Below are 18,140 nucleotides of genomic sequence, written 5' to 3' on the forward strand. Positions count from 1 at the left end.
TTCTGAGTATTAGAAACTCCTGACAGTAATAACCAAGCCTCATTATGGACCCAGCAGCCCTAGTAGCACACGTTGAGGCTCTAACACAAACAGTAGAGAATCTCTCTAAGGGGTTCACTGTCCTACAAGCTGAAAACACCTCACTAAAACAATACATAAATGAAAAACTTGAAGCCATCAGACTAACTCACACCTCACATGAGCCACAACCTAACCCACCACAAGCATTTAGCGGACAAAGAACCGAATTTAGAGAATTTAGGAATTCTTGCTACTTGTACTTTCAATTGAAACCAAAAACATATGTTAATGAGCACCTAAAGGTACTCACTACTATCTCCTATCTACGTGGGGAGCCACGCATTTGGGCTAATTTGTTCTTTGAGACCAACGATCCCATACTTTACTCATTAGAGCAATTCTTTGCGGCAATGGGTCAGCTTTATGATGATCCCTACAAGCAGTTATCAGCTGAGACTGCAATGAGATCCCTGCGCCAGAATAAAAGGCCAGTGGAGGACTATATCGCAGATTTCAAAAAATGGTCGCCTGATACTCAGTGGAATGACCTCTCCCTGCGGAATCAGTTCCGTCTGGGGCTCTCTGAAGCTCTCAAAGACGAGCTAGCTAGGCAGCCACTTCCCGAAACTTTAGACAACTTAATAGAAATTAGCATAACTTTGGACAGGCGTATAAGAGAAAGACGCTCAGGAAGGACACATGCTGACATTAATATCAAACAAACAGCACATCCTCCCATCACTCACTCACAAAGACCTCCACCTAGGGCTGCTGAAACCCCCATGGAATTGGGATTCATCAGAGGACCCCTAACCCCTCAAGAAAAGCTGAGGAGAAAAAAACCTAGATCTGTGTATGTACTGTGGGGGCATAGACCACTCTGTTAAAGACTGCCTCCAGCTGCAACACAGGAAGGGTAAGCAAAGACTCACAGAACTTTGTTTACCTGCTAATCAGATACAGACTAACCATTGCTCCCTTCCTATTTTGTTACAGTGGGAACACCACCGAATTCACTCCAAGGCAATCCTTGACTCCGGTGCAAGTCACAATTATATCGATCACCACTTCACTGTTGTAAATAAAATACCACCCATTACAAAAAGTACACCCAGTGTCCTCCGTTTTGTTGATGGGAAAGAAATTACTTCAGGGCCTATTATGTACCATACTATCCCCTTAAGGGTTACTACACAGGCCCTACATACAGAATTTGTAACCTTTGATGTAATTCCTTCCCCCTTATATCCTATTATTTTAGGTATAACTTGGTTTAAACAGCACGATCCAACAATAATCTGGTCAACTTCACAGGTCTTGTTTAACTCCACCTACTGTACTGATACATGTCTTCATCAGGAACAATTATTGTTGGATACTGCTCCACCTTACCCAATCAAATATTCCACTTTCACTGACGTTTTTGATAAAAAAGAATCAACTAATTTACCTCCACATAGGGTTTATGATTGCCCAATTGATTTGTTACCAGGGGTTGATATTCCATATGGTCACATCTTCCCTTTATCTGAACCAGAGTTAGAACATCTCAAAACCTACCTCAAAGAAAATTTACAGAAAGGGTTTATACGCCCCTCCACCTCACCAGCTGGGGCAGGAATATTCTTCGTAAAAAACAAGGACCAGTCCCTGAGACCCATAATAGACAATAGGGAACTGAACAAATGCACCATAAAAAATCGTTACCCACTTCCTCTGATTTTCCAACTCATTGACAGGTTACGTGGTGCCTCTATCTACACCAAATTAGATTTCAGAGGTGCTTATAATCTAGTAAGCATTAAAGAAGGACATGAGTGGCTAACTGCCTTCCGTACCAGATACGGGTTGTTTGAATACACAGTCATGCCCTTTGGTTTATGCAATGCTCCCACCACCTTTCAGTACTTTATTAATGATATATTCAAGGACTACTTAGATCTCTTCATGGTCATCTATTTAGATGACATCCTCATATACTCCTCAACCCTCCAGGAACACATCAAACATGTCGCCTTGGTTTTGACAAGACTAAGGGACAACTCCCTGTATGTGAAATTAGAAAAATGTACTTTCCATAGCCAGGAGATAAAATTCTTAGGCTACAGAATATCACCTATAGGCATCCAAATGGAGAATGACAAGGTTTCAGCCATCCAAGATTGGCCAGTACCAAAAAGTAAAAGGGAAATCCAGCGATTCTTGGGGTTCGCGAATTTCTACAGGAAATTCATCAAGAACTTCGCTGAATTAACCAGACCCCTAACAAATCTGACCAAATCAACTACATCTTACCTATGGAATAGCGAACTACAAAAGATCTTTGACTTTTTGAAGTCAGCATTCACAACCGCACCTATACTTTGGTTCCCCGATCCAAGCCTACAATACGTTTTGGAAGTAGATGCCTCCAATTACGCCTTGGGTGCTATCCTTTCACAGAGGACCACAACCACTGATCCTCTACATCCAGTAGCATTTTATTCTTGCGTACTTAATGCCGCAGAGATTAATTATCTCATTGGAGACAAAGAACTATTGGCCATCAAGAGCTCTCTGGAGCAATGGAGACATCTGTTGGAAGGGACCAGTATCCCAATATTGATCTATACCGACCATAAGAACTTAGTTCTTAATTCTCGTCAAGTACGTTGGAACCTTTTCTTAGCAAGATTCAACTACCTCATCACTTATAGACCTGCAAGTAAAAATAAAAAGGCTGACGCCTTATCCCGACAACTGGTCGATCCCATAACACCTCTGACTGAATCCTCATTAATTCCAGCAGATAGGTTTTTGGCCTTAAATGCGGGACAATCAAACCGTTTTAAGACTGAACAGTTAGCAGACTCCCAAAAGCCTCTACACACCCTAATCCAACCTGAAGATGGATTATATTATCACCAAGAACGCGTTTATGTACCACCATCTCTCAGATCAACAGTTCTTCATACATTACACGATTCCCACTTGGCTGGACATATGGGAATAAACAAGACCCAGGAATTGGTGCAAAGATTCTTCTGGTGGCCCACGCTACTTCCAGACACCGCAGAGTATGTCCAAAGTTGCAAGACTTGTGTAACAACTAAGACAGGGAAAACATCTCCGTTTGGACATCTCATTCCTCTTCCTACCCCTGAACGACCTTGGACTGATATAGCTATTGATTTCATAGTTGACCTTCCGGACTCACACAAATACAACACCATACTCGTGGTGGTTGACCTATTTAGCAAGATGGTACATTTCGTACCTTTTCATAAACTTCCAACCACCTCTGAAACTGTTTCCTTAATGTTCAACCATGTTTTCAAGCTTCACGGACTTCCACATACCATCACGTCGGATAGAGGTAGCCAGTTTACTAGCAAATTCTGGAAACAGCTTTGTCAGACACTGAACATCACTAGAAGACTCAGTACCTCTTTTCACCCACAAACAAATGGGCAAACCGAGAGGACCAACCAATGGTTGGAACAATATTTGAGATGCTTTGTATCAGCTTGGCAGGATGATTGGGCCATACTCCTTCCCAATGCGGAATTTGCCTTTAACAATTCCGTCCACTCCTCCACTAAGACCACACTGTTTTTCACCAACTACGGTTACCATCCCACTTTCAAATGGTATTCCAGTACCGCTATAACTTGCCCAGTTGTAAATGAACTCCTCAATACGATTTCAGACACATTCTCCCTGGTGAAACAGAATATCATTATAGCTAAATCTCGCTATAAACTTCAATACGATAAAAAAAGGGTTCCTTCTCCTACATATGCCGTTGGTGATTACGTCTGGTTATCGACCCGCAATCTACATCTTGCTGTTCCATCCAAGAAATTAAGCTCAACTTTCATTGGACCCTTCCCAATCGTGAAAGTGATCAATCCCAATGCTGTCACCCTCGCTTTACCACCGACTATGAAATCTCATCCCACGTTCCACGTATCTCTTCTGAAGCCATACCGACAGCTTCGGCAACATTCTCCATCAGATCCTCTCACTGCTCACATCCCTGATACTTCCTTGGAGTATGAAGTACAAGACGTATTGGATTCCAGACGTTCCCGTGGAGAACTCCAATATCTTATCCACTGGAAAGGCTATCCTGATTCTGAGGACTCATGGGAGCCGGCCGCCAATCTGTCTGCTCCCCGTTTCGTAAATCGGTTCCACAGCAGACACCCCGATCGACCTGCACCCGATCCCCGGAGTTGATCTTAAACGGGGGTGTCCTGTCATATTATATCTTCTCACCTGCTTCTCTAACCTATCCTTTGGTTATGCTGTTCTTTCACATCTACAAGAACACCTCCCTCTCATCCCCCTATATAGTAATACAGGACCTCATATTCAGTGCTTGGTTATTTCTCATGCAAGCTACACATCGTTACTGCAACTCTACTGAGGATTACGGTTACAGCCTGTCTGTTCTCTCAGCCACTCCTCCCTACTCACTGAACTAGCGGTGACGTCACACGCAGAGTCTCGCCCTTGCTGAGACAGGAGCGCTCCGAGAACGGCACACTAACAAACAAATCTCTCCGTTACTGCTCCAAACAAACATCTAACTGCTTTATCAACCAGAGCGGAGACTTTACTTTGTACTGTATCGGTAAGTTGCGCTAACCTCTGAACCACCAATTATGCAAGGTACATCTATTACTTGAAACGTTTAACCATACAACTCCTAATGAAATGCACAACTGCCTGATCAGTTCAATTTAACTCATTACACACACTAAATCTTGTTAGGTCGAATACTTACTTTCATATAACTAATTAAAAACGGTTTTACTATCTTTTACATTAATACTTAACTGAGTGTTTTGGCAATTGCTATTTAATTCTTATTACAGTATAGTGGAACAGTACTGAGTAGAGCCTACAGCTCACCTGTCTCAGCTATTGACTAACTGAACCACATAATAAAGTGAAGTGTACTGGTTGATACTGCAATTTATGCTGCCTCCACTTCACTACTGAAGGATCACACTTTCACCTCTCAACATCACTAAAGCTGCAGTTGAGGTCCTATACTTATGTACCCTTTTATTTGCAGGGACTTCTGAGTATTAGAAACTCCTGACATATATATATATATATATATATATATATGTATATATGTATATATATATATATACAGTATATATATATATATATATATGTGTGTGTGTGTACATATGTATTTATGTGTTTTATATGTGTATATATGTCTGTAAATACATATATACACATATTTATATATACTGTAAATACATCTGTGCGCCCATATAAACATATATATTATATATATATACATACATATCCATCTTTAGACATGTATATGTATGTATCGCTATATTAAAGCCCTTTGCATGCCTTTTTTTCTAATACCTGAGACCTCATATGTTTTTATGCAATATTTAAAAAAAAAAATTTTTATAATTAGATAGTGTTATTATGAGTGTAACTGTACTGTTAAATGTATTTTTAATGTGTTTTGTGCAACTTTTTTGATTGCGTAACAGTTTACCAGAGCTCTGAAGATGCACCATACCAACTCGCGTTAAATTAAATTGTGCTCAAGCGAACATGTTTACTTTCTGGTAACTGGTAAAATGCACTTCAGAGCCGGCATAAACCTCTTTTCCCTCATGCGCAGCAGTTAGCGCGCCACTCGTAATCTAGCCCTATATAAGCAATAGGCAGAAGCGGAAATCAGCCTTCAGTGGTGGTGAAATGCAAAGAGAGTCCAGACCATTTGAATGGATAGTTTTGAAGATTTTTTTGATGCAATGAACTCTTATCAGCCTCTTGGCTAAGTACACTGTCCCTTTAAAAATGATGGCACTAAGAATAACATGGCAACCAGATGTATGTTTCTTAACCACTGTGTCTAGGGGATATAGCTACATTTAGCTGGAAATAACAGTATAAATACTACATTTAATGGAGAGCCATTCAATATTTTGGAGCTGGTCTGATCCACTTGCATAATTGAGTGTTTTTTGAAAGTGGAATTCATGTTTGGAACACTCTAAGGGGTCGATTTATGAAGCAGCGGATGCTGCTTCCGACCCACTCCGCTTCAGTTCCGCCTGAAGTGGAAGTTAAGAAGCAGTGGTCCTAAGGTTGCGGACAGCAATAAGCCTGATCAAATATGATCGGGCTGATTGACTACCCCTGCTAGTGGCCGATTGGCCGCGAATCTGTAGGGGCGGTATTGCACCAAGAACTGCTGGTGCAATGATAAATGCCAACAGTGTATGCTGTCGGCATTTATCGATGTGCGGCGGACATAAATTGACCCCTAATTGTTTAATAATTGACTCAATAGTGACATCTTAAAAAAACTGTCTGCAGCAGGGGACACATAAAGTATGTCATGTTATCAAGCACAATATTTATTTACCCTACATATCCATGAGAGGTTGGTGTAAGTATGTCATGTGGATTCCCTTTAATGAGCTAAAGATGAAGTTCAAGGTGTATACTTATTTGCATGTTCTAGCAAAAGAACAACTACAAAACCAGACATTGTTCCCATATCCATCTATCCACACAAATTACCTGGTTTTTGGATATAACGAATGTTGTATTCCTCTTCCCCATCCTTCTCTTTTATCACATAGTTCATCAAGCAGTTGTTGGAATCTTTCTGTTTGCAACCTGTTTCCTCATACAGCCTTTCCACCTTAACAGCAGTAACACCAGGACACAGGTCTGAGCAGATCCTGGAGTCCTTTTCATCGTTGGTGATTAAACATTCAATGCATGGCCTGCAACATGGTAGAAAAAGACAGCAAATGTAAAGCGGAATTCAGCTCAAAATCAAAAATTGATTTATCTACAAAAATCCCCATATAATTCAATGGTGAATTTTGTAAAGGATTGCGATCAACCTTAAAATGTTCTTCTGTTGGTATGATACAGCTGCATGCTATACACAGGGTGCAGGAGCTCAGTGACATCTGGTCTCTGATTTTCTGCACAAAAAAGACAATTTATCTATACTTGAGGCTTTCATGGCTTGTATCTCTGGCTACTTTGAAATGGTAAAGCCCTGGAAACTTTGCTTCTTTTGATTTCCCAGATAACATTATGGGGTCGAATTATCAAACTCCGAATGGAGCTTGATGCCCCTTGTTTCCGGTGAGCCTTCAGACTCGCCAGAAACAGAAGTTATGAAGCAGCGGTCTAAAGACTGCTGTCCATAACTTGTCCGACTGCACTGAGGCAGCGGACAGAAATCAACCCGATTGAATACGATTGGGTTGATTGACACCCCCTGCTAGCGGCAGATTGGCCGCGAATCTGCAGGGGGCGGTATTGCACAAGCAGTTCTGGTGAACTGCTTGTGCAATGATAAATGCTGTAGGCGTATGCTGTCTGCATTTATCAATGTGCAGCGGACATGATACACTGCACCGTATCATGTCTGATAGCACTTTTATAAATATTCCCCTATGGGTTCATGTTTCACCTATAAAACCTTAGTCTAAAATCTAAAAATTAGTAGGGCAGGAAAGATAACGTTTTTTTGTTGTTGTTGCTTTTTTGGGGACATTATAGTATTTTTTTTTTATTAAAATGTGTGTTTTTTATATATATGCTTGAAAATAGATGTCTTAAATAAAAAAAGATATTTTTTTATTTTTGGTAAACTTTTCAAAACATACAAAAAGCAGTCCAAAAATATATGAATTGAGTACATAACAATATAAATAGAACATTTTGATCTCTTTGAGTACATATTTGCTTGGAAGTATTGCATGGAAATACAGCAAATCATTTAATTAAGAAGGTTCTACATATATGTTGTGCTCCAGGTACATCCCTTTAATAAGAAAAATTAGAAGAGACATGAGTAAACCTAAACAAGGTATTCAAAGATAAGCTATTGTAACATATGCCTGCCTGATATCACTGTTCCTTTGCGACTGCCTCCCCTGCTACTGACAATCATACTGTTTAGGGAGTATCTGTATTCAACTTACCTGCCAAATTAATTGATCATTCATGCACCTGATTCCTTCAGCCTCTTTTTTAATCTTCTCAGGCCTAATGTGCATTACATTAGCTTTAAAGTCTTGTTCCAGAACAGAGGTCTATGAATGTTCCAGTATATTCAAACTACAGCCTTTCCTTTTAGCTATGCTTGAAATCATCTAATCGCAAGTATCCATATAAATCTGTTTTGTTTCCTGGACACTGCTACTTAAACTCTGAATTTATTCTAAATTGCAAGTATGCATTTGGTTATAATCACTGTCTCTAATTACTACAACAGCATCTGACTCAGAACTTTATAACTATTCTCTGCTACAAGTTGTCATTGCAGAAATATCCTCCTCCAAATATGTTAATATATTCAGAACTCTGCATCTACAGTATGTGTTCAGTTAAACAACTTTCCTGTCATTCTCCAATATATGCACAAACAGTATTTAATGCCTTAAACTTGTCTATCACCTGTGCTGCTCTGCTTGTTACTGACATACAGCTCTATATAATATTATGTACTGTGAACCTGCAACAAACCTTTGCATCTATGAGTCAATCTTTTACCAGTTTACTCTGAAGCCTGAACATCTTACATTGCTATGTCACAGTATCAATTTATGTTTCCATTGAAGCCAGAATATATTGTATACATATGTTTCACTCTCCATGAATTCTACAATAACTTCTTGCAACTATGAATCACAGAATATCATCTATCCATGTCCAGGATACTCTTCCCCAGGTCAGGGGTCGGTGTCTCCAATTCCCTACCACTGCCCCGAGGGTCTGTATCCTGAGCGCATATACACCGGAACATGACAGCTATATATTCATCTAATATAAATCTGATAGAAAAACAGCTTTCCATTTGGTTGGTCAGTTGGAAACAAAATAAAGTGCTAACTGTTTTTTTCAATCTGATATACAAATAAAAGCTAATTTTAAGCTTCTGGAAGTGTATCGGTTTCAACAAGTACAACTAGGGTTGCTAGGTGTCCAGTATTCAGCCGGAACGTCCAGAAAGACAGCTGGCAATCCTAATTACAGCTGTGGAAAGTTTCCTCATTAGCCAGTGGGAAAATAAGTCCCTAGTGATGAATTACACAAAACACATTTCCTGTAATGTTTGATATAATTTTAAAGAGTTTATAGCTATTGTCCTGTATCCAAATACAAATATATGCACAATTCCTGAAGAGGTATCAGTCATGGCGTTAAGAAATCTAACACAATTCCTTTTCTGGGGAACCAGAAAGCCTTAATTACTTCCAGAGGCCGGAGCCAAAAGTGAGTGTAAAGGAGATATTTTTCATGGGAGAGGGCCAGGTTACACACAGGTCGGTTAGTCCAAACAAGTAACAAAGAGACCTTACTAGGCACCAGCATCCAAACAGTCCATGGCAGCTCCTGCGGAAAGTAATCTGCAAAGCCCTCAGAGCTAAGATATTATCGTCCGTCTGCACATGGCATTTCCATCTCCTTACAGAGGTAAGTAGGTTACGACTCTGAAGCCTGTGAAGTACTTAAGGGTTGATAGTGTCTGCCAGGGCCCTAAAGCGGCACTACCATCAACCCCCGCTGGGTCAGTATCTCCATGCAGATCCTCAACAAGGCTAGCAGCCATTGGTGTGTATAATGCATATTTTAATGCTTCCTCAAAAGCAACTTGATAGGTATCCAAAAGTTTACTAAGCTCTGTCAACAAAAAAGCAACTGGCTCCCTATTTAACATAAAAAATTTCTAGTAGCAAGTGCTGGAAATGTAGGTAGGATATTTGCAGTGTCTTGCGGGATATTACTGCCCCATAACAACAGAGACACAAGGGTACTCTGCCGGGGGGGGGGGGGAATTAATCCAGCATCAAACTGAAAAAGTTATGGCATTTAAGAAAGCTTCCTTTTCTGCAGAATATGTTGTATAAAATAATACTAAATTTAACTTTACTCAAAATAATCGCATTAAAATACCACAATAAAATACCAGAATCTTCTGTATTTAAAGGGACAGTCAACCATAGAATTGTTATTGTTTTAAAAGATAGATAATCCCTTTATTACTCATTCCCCAGTTTTGCATAACCAACACAGTTATATTAATGTACTTTTTACCTTTGTGATTACCTTGTATCTAGGAACCTTCTTCCAGCCCCCTGATCACATGACTGTGACTGCTTATTATCTATTGTCTTAAATTTAGCATTGTATTGTGCTAGATCTTAAATAACTTTCTGTGCCTGAACACAGTGTTATCTATATGGCCCACGTGTACTTTCTGTCTCTTTGTGTTGAAAAGAGATTTAAAAAGCATGTGATAAGAGGCAGCCCTCAAAGGCTTAGAAATTAGAATATGAGCCTACCTATGATTAGTTTAAACTAAGAATACCAAGAGAAAAAAGCAAATTTGATGATAAAAGTAAATTGGAAAGTTGATTAAAATTAAAAGTCCTATCTGAATAATGAAAGTTTAATTTATACTTGACTGTCCCTTTAACCAATAACTCTAGTTCAATGCCCAATAAAGATGACCAACTTACCATGCTTAATTAATAACTACCAGGGATTTATTCACAATAACCAGTTTATGTACAGTTCTGAAAGAGTTCACTATAATGACTGACTTATAAATCTGGAGTGCAAAACTCTGTCTAGCAAATACATTATTTAGCACTGAATATGACTGGTTCAAATTTACACAGGGCTATGGATATAACTTAAAACATAAGATATGCTCTTTAAATTACTAGCTGCAACTTAACTATAGCCTTAGAATACCTTTGTTTAAAATATTAAAAATATAGAACTGTCATACGTCACCACATGAACCAATTGAGTGTCTCAGCTTTCTCCGATAAGTCCAATTTCCCCTCATAAAATAAGAGAGGTATTTTGTAATATGGATAAGAAAAGGTAGCCCAATTTAGCTTATAGTGACTGTGTCCCAAAATGGCAGCATGGTTATCAGTCAAAATTTTAGCAAAGACCACTTCTTTCTCCTATGCATGAGCTTTTCAATTGATAGGCCCCTCCCTTTTTTGTAATCATTGGTGAATGTTTGGATACACGCCATGGAAGCTTGTCTGATAGGCCCTTAATGAAGCTTGGCTGTGATAGGCCCTTCTAGCTGAACACTTGATTGGCCCACCGGGAACACATGGCCATTCAAATTCGATACCATAATTTCCCTTGGCTGCAATTCCTGCATAAACCACAGCCAGCCAGAAATGCAGTCTTGCTATCAATACTGCTCCAGTCTAGTATCTAACCTTTGTTTATTAAATATACTTTAATTTTCAGTATTAATAAACTTATCTGGTCAACATATATATTCCATTTAATATCATTGAAAATGTACAATTTGAGATCAAACACGAGTATATTATTAATTCTATGTTAAAATAGAAAATATTTATATAGACTTCCTATACATTCAGATACCAGGTCTATGCATAGCCTTAAATCTATACAATATATATATCTGATGTATACTTCCATATAATTCTACTTATAATATTTTAAGACTATGAGCTTGATATATTTAGCTATCCCTTCTCCTCCAGGACTACAAGCCTTTTGACACCAGATTAACCCCCCCACAAAAGTTTACTTTGTAAACAAAGGAAATTGTATTCTTAGACCATTATCCCTAAACGAATATAACAGGTTTATTACAGAAGCAATTATTAATTTTGTTATGTTCTGTTTACTTTTCTGAGGGATTTGACGATCTAAGGAATGCTTTCTCACTTCAAGTATCATATATTGTTAAGTCCCATAGGAAAATACATTTGCTTCTATATATATAAATATTTCCCTTACCCCCTAAATCTTGATATTACTATTCCCAATGACTCACGTTTACATTATTCATAGCCAGAGAGTGGCACTAATTAGCAAGGGAAATAGTTAAATGCAAATATATGTAGTTGCGATTAGGTCTTATATGGAAAGAAAGAAAAAAAAGTAATAACATATTTTTATTTTTTAGTAATGTGCTGTGTAAGCTAATAATATTGTGCCATGATTATATTGCAACATTGATTTCGTTCATATGACAAATAACCTTACTTTTGCTTGTATGTTATATAACCTCAATAAAAATATAATTAATAAAAAAAAAAAAAAATCTGTCTCAATCTTGCAGTCCTCACCTCCTGTTTCTCAACCTCCTACCCTTCTAGATTGTAAGTTCCCATGGGAATAGGGTCCTCAATTCCTCCTGTATGTGTTTGTAAAATTTTGTCTTGTCTCTTACAAGTTAGATATCATTGTTTTGTTTAAATGAATTGTACCCAAGTTCAATAACATTGTTTTATTTAAATGAATTGTACCCATGTACAGCACTGCGGAATATGTTGGTGCTTCATAAATAAATTATAAATATAATAATAAATGGTGCAATGTATTTAGTTCATGAGAAGTGTTTATGGTATCAGGAGATCTAACATTTTGTTATTCTTTATATAGTTATCACTATGTGTTGGCACAGGCGTGAGCCATACAAGGGACAGTTCATACAGGTGAGGGGAATAAGAACACTGGGCAGAGGGGCCCTACAAATTTATTTTGCCCAGGGCCACGCAAATGATAAGGTTGGCCCTAACACCATGGAAAGCACTAGCCAGGGTGCTGAAGCTAAAATGGGCTGGTTCCTAAGCTTTAAATTCCTGCTTTTTAAATAAAGATAGCAAGAGAATGAAGAAAATTTGATAATAGGAGTAAATTAGAAAGTTGCTTAAAACTGCATGCTTTATTTGAATCATGAAAGAAAAAAATATTGGGTTTAGTATCCTTTTAAAGGGACAGTCAAAATTAAACTTTCATTATTCAGATAGGACATGTAATTTTAATCAACTTCCAATTTACTTTCATCAAATTTACTTTTTTCTTTTGGTATTCTTAGTTGAAACTAAACCTAGGTAGGCTCATATGCTATTTTCTAAGTCCTTGAGGGCAGCCTCTAATCACCTGCTTTTTAAATTGCTTTTCAACACAGAGACTGAAAGTACACATGGGCCATATAGATAACACTGTGTTCAGGCACAGAAAGTTATTTAAGATTTAGCACAAAACAATGATAAATGCAAGACAATAGATATTAAACAGTCACAGTCATGTGATCAGGGGGCTGGAAGAAGTTTCTTAGATACAAGGTAATCACAGAGGTAAAAAGTATATCAATATAACTGTGTTGGTTATGCAAAACTGGGGAATGGGTAATAAAGGAGTTATTTGTCTTTTAAAACCATAACAATTATATTGTAGACTGTCCCTTTAAGGGCAGCACAGTGGCTTTAATGTGATACCTGTGGCTGATACCCCTTGACATTTATTTATATCTAGAGTGCCTATGACTACTTTAAATGGCTGCACCTCATTGACGAGGCCCATAGAAGGCCGAAACGATCGTCTGGGGTTGTCATGTTCCTTGTTCAAAGGAGATTTGCCTGGTATTTTGGGGCTGGACTGACCTTACTTTGCGGGATCAGACTGATATACTTCAGGAAAGTTTTCCTCTGTGAAAAGCACAACTGGGCTTAAAGAAGCTGCTCCTAGGTGGTAACTCGCCATAGAACAAGCCACTGAGCTGTTGTTCGTTCCTGCTAGAGCGCTTCTCTCTTTGTATATATATATATATATATATATATATATAAAAATATGTGTATTTCTTAAGTTCGGCCTTTTGCGCACTTTGGGTTAGTGTGCAAGTGAAAAAGTTTTACTTTCAACTTGTAATATGCGCTGTATCCGACACATGCAAAAAACTTCTATCAGAGTTAGCGTGCGAGTGTGAGCCATAATTACTGCTCCTCTCGTAATCTGTATATATGGGGGGTGAAGAATCAAGAGCAAAAAATAGTGAATAAAATCCAATGCTTTATTGTCCGTAATTAAAAGCAATAGAACTGCAACACGCCTAGTCCCTTGGCAAGTTTTCCCACTTTTCCTTAAGGGATATCCCTACATAGTGGGGGACTGTAGGTTCTTGCTATATCACAGCATCTTTCTCTCTCTCTCTGCTCTCGTAATCTGGCCCTTAATTTAAATAGCATCCTACTAGACATGTGTGTTTCATTCCGAACCGAAATTCGGACAAATTCGCCAAATTTGGAGATTCGAATCGATTCAAATTTCCGAATTACCCTAGCAACAAAACGTAACTAATCCGAATGCATTTGTAACGAATAAACCTGAATTAGTTCAATTCAATTCAACTCAATACAATTCAATACAGTTCAATACAATTCAATTCAATACAACTCAATACAATTCAGTATAAAAATTAAATTTAGTGAAATAGAACAGTGAAATACTTCCATTTGTGCAACTTGGAACCATCTAAATCAACATAACACATATTGAACTTCCGAATTTATGAATCAAATCTGAAACGAATATATCCGAGCACATCCAAATTTTTTCAAATCCGAATAAATCCGTATTCAAATTCAAACCGATCCAAAACAAAATTAGAAAATATCCGAATCAGTCCGAAACTAACCAAAACAAATTTTTCCACTGTGCACGTCTACATCCTACCATAGAGTGGAACTAGAGATAACTCATCCTATAATATTAGAAGTTTTTAATTCCTGGGATGCTCTAACACATTATTCAGAGTTGTCTTCACACATTTTGCCAATACATGCTATATCAGGTCCATTACAAGGTATCCCAGTTACACAAATTAACTGTTGGAAAAAAAAATGCAATTTAAAGATAGAGACTTTTACCTTAAGGGGGAGTTTTCAGAACTTCAAAAGTATTATCTGGTAGATTTTGTACTTCATTTTGAATATATACAAATCAGAAGCTTGTTGAGCTCTTGAGGATTTCCTAGAAATAGTGAGCAAGATTACAAGTGATGCGCAACGGACTTTGCGCTAGCGCATTGGCGATTTCGCAATAAATTTTTCTTACGCTGATATTACAAGTCCGTAGAACATGCCATTGCACTAGAGCAATAGTCCTTTCCGCATCAATTCATACGTTGATCTAAGAGCTCTGGTATAGTGTTTTCCAAAACTAAAGTGTTGTACAAAACACAACAAAATTACATTATAAAGTACACTTACACCAATAAACTACACTATTAACCCCTAAACCACCATCCCCCCACATCGCAAACACTAAATAAACGTATTAACTGCTAAACCACCATTCCCCCAAATTGCAAACACTAAATAAAAGTATTAATCCATAAACCACCATCCCCCCACATCACAAACACTATATAAAAGTATTAACCCCTTAACACTAAATAAAACTATTAACACGTAAACCACAATCCCCCACATCGCAAACTATCTAAGTAAATTATTAACCCCTAAACCGCCATCCCCCAACATCGCAAACTATCTTAATTAATGATTAACCCTTAAACCGCCATCCCCCCACAATGCAAACTATCTAAATAAATGATTAACCACCATCCCCCACATAGCAAACTATCTAAATAAATTAACACCTAAACCGCCATCCCCCCACAGCGCACAGTAATAAACTAATAACTAAACCCCCTAACTTCACCCCAATTAAAATACCCATACATTAAATAAAAAGTATCCAAACTAGCTTAAAATAAATAAAAACCTGTAAAATAAAATGTAAACCTAAGCTTTCTCTAAAAAAAAACAACTTTACAAAAATTAACAAGACCTACCTTTACAAAAAAAATAAAAAAAAATTACCAAAAATAAAAAATAATCCGATTCTAATACCCCTAAAAACAAAAACACCCAAAAAAACACATTATACAAATAAACTACCACTTGCCCTTAAAAGGGCCTTTTGTAGGGCATTGCCCTAAAGCTAAAAGCTCTTTTGCATAAAATTACCCCCTAACATTACATTCCCCCAAACCACCCAAAATAAAAAAACCTAACTAAAAAATAACCCCAAACTACCGAAAAGGGCATTTGGATGGGCATTGCCCTTAATAGGGCATTCAGCTCTTTTTCTGCCCATAAAAAAATCTTAAAAAAAAAACACCCCCCAAAAAAACAAAAAACTAACTCTAACCCTAAAATTGGTTCTCCATCTTCATCCCGGTGGCGCTCCATCTTCATCCATCACGGGTCCATCTTCTTCCCAGCAACGGTCCATCTTCTATCTTCATCACGGTGGCGGCAGAGAGGTCATCTGCGATGGCGGTGGTGATGTTAGTCCTCATCTTCAGCCAGACGACACGGTAGTCCTCTTCATGTGGTCTCCAGCTGCACACAGAAGATTGAATGCAAGGTGGTACCCCTGTGATATAGGGATAGCCTTGCATTCCTATTGGCATTTTCCTTTCATCCTATTGGCTGATTTGAATTTGAAGAATCAAATCAGACAATAGGAATGCAAGGGTGCCCCTATATAAAAAGGGTACCTTGCATTCAATCTTCAGTGTGCGGCTGGAGACCACATGAAGAGGACCTCCGTGTTGCCTGGCTGAAGATGAGGACCTACGTCAACACTGCCATTGCCGATGACCTTGCCGCCACCACCGGGATGAAGATAGAAGATGGACCGCGGCCGGGAAGAAGATGGGCCTGCGATGGATGAAGATGGACTGCCGCCGGGATAAAGATGGAGCGCCGCCCATCATCTTTGGTGAGTACCAATTTCGGGGTTAGTGTAAGTATAAAAATACATACAGGAGGCTAAACAATATTCCTACAGAAGGCTTCAAAAAGGAATATGAAGTTTTGATTTGATAGTTATACCTATATTTTATTATCTACCAAAAGTGCATAAAAGACTAAAAGATCCCCCAGAAAGACCCATAGGGGGCCGATTTGCTGCCCCGAATGCTGCTATATGCAGCTGTTTCCACGTGAGCCTTCAGTAACATAAGTTAAGAAGCAGCAGTCTTAAGACCGTTGCTCCTTAACTCGTCCGCTACCTCTGAGGCGGCGGACAGCAATCCACCAGATCACATACGATCGGATTGATTGACACCCCCTGCTAGCGGCTGATAGGCCGCAAATCTGCAGGGGCGGTATTGCACAAGAATTTCTTGTGAAAAGATTGTGCAATGAAAAATGCAGACAGTGTATGCTGTCGGCATTTATCGATGTGCAGTGGTCATGATCGCTACAGCGGATCATATCTCTCCACACATTGATAATTCGGCCCCATAGTATCAGGCATTGGAGCTTTAACGTCCAATTTATCAGAATATGTAGATCATATACTTAAACCTATGATTCCCTGTTTATGTTCATATGTGAGGGATATGCCACACATTTTAGAATTATAAAAACAGGTGGAATAGATGAATGGATACTCATGGCTGACTATGGACATTAGTGCTTTGTAAACCTCAATCCCCCATGATTTAGGTACAACAGCAGTTCAGTATTTTTTCAATAAAAAATGAGGATCAAAGAGATTTTGTAAAGAAATGTATCCACTTTATTCTCACGAAAAATAATTTTCAATTTGAGGAGGTATTTCCTCCAAGTCACCGGTACCGCTATGGGTACAAAGTTTGCGCCCAATTTTGCTAACTTGTACATGGGTTGGTGGGAGCATTTATTTGTCTTTAACAATAGAAATCCTTTTTTAAATAAGATCATCAGATGGTTTAGGTTTAGTGACATTATTGTAGTTAAATGGCAGGGAGATGAAAAAGAAACAATAGATCTTATTCAATATATGAATGGTAACAGTGTTACCTTTTTGGATCTTGAACTGACACATAGGGATAAACAAATTGTTACAAAACTGTATCGCAACGAGACAGACACTAATGGGTATTTGCATGCTCGTAGTGCTCACTATGCAAAATGGATATATAATATCCCCTATGGTCAGTTCCAGAGAGCAAATAGGAATAATATGAATATTGATGATTATGAAAAAGAAGCTGAAATAATTCAAGAAAAGGTTTCTTACAAAGGAATATCCCAAAGAAGTAGTTACTAAAGCACGAGAAAGGGCAAGATCGGGGGACAAACTGTAAATAGGCTACAAAAAAATTCAAAAAGGACACAGACTGAGAACTTGAACTTTTTAATGAGATATAACAGTGCCTCTAAAAACATTAAAAATGCCCTAAAGAAACATTGGACAGTGCTTTTACAAGATCCAATTCTTAAAGGGATACTCCCAGAAACAGGCCACATGATTTATAGGTAAAATGT

The 18,140-nt window shown here is 38.3% G+C and overlaps 1 protein-coding gene across 3 annotated transcripts in view; it reads right to left on the bottom strand.

Annotated features, from left to right (window-relative positions):
- Window positions 1-18,140, bottom strand: part of ITGB2 (integrin subunit beta 2) — a 408,255-nt gene that overhangs the window by 24,079 nt on the left and 366,036 nt on the right. For all 3 annotated transcript variants that reach the window (XM_053698768.1, XM_053698767.1, XM_053698769.1), the window contains exon 15: window positions 6,577-6,785. In XM_053698768.1, coding sequence (XP_053554743.1) covers window positions 6,577-6,785 — 209 coding nt within the window. The remainder of the gene's footprint in view (window positions 1-6,576; window positions 6,786-18,140) is intronic.

This window comes from Bombina bombina, chromosome 1 (assembly GCF_027579735.1).
Source record: "Bombina bombina isolate aBomBom1 chromosome 1, aBomBom1.pri, whole genome shotgun sequence".
Classification (NCBI taxonomy): Eukaryota; Metazoa; Chordata; class Amphibia; order Anura; family Bombinatoridae; genus Bombina; species Bombina bombina.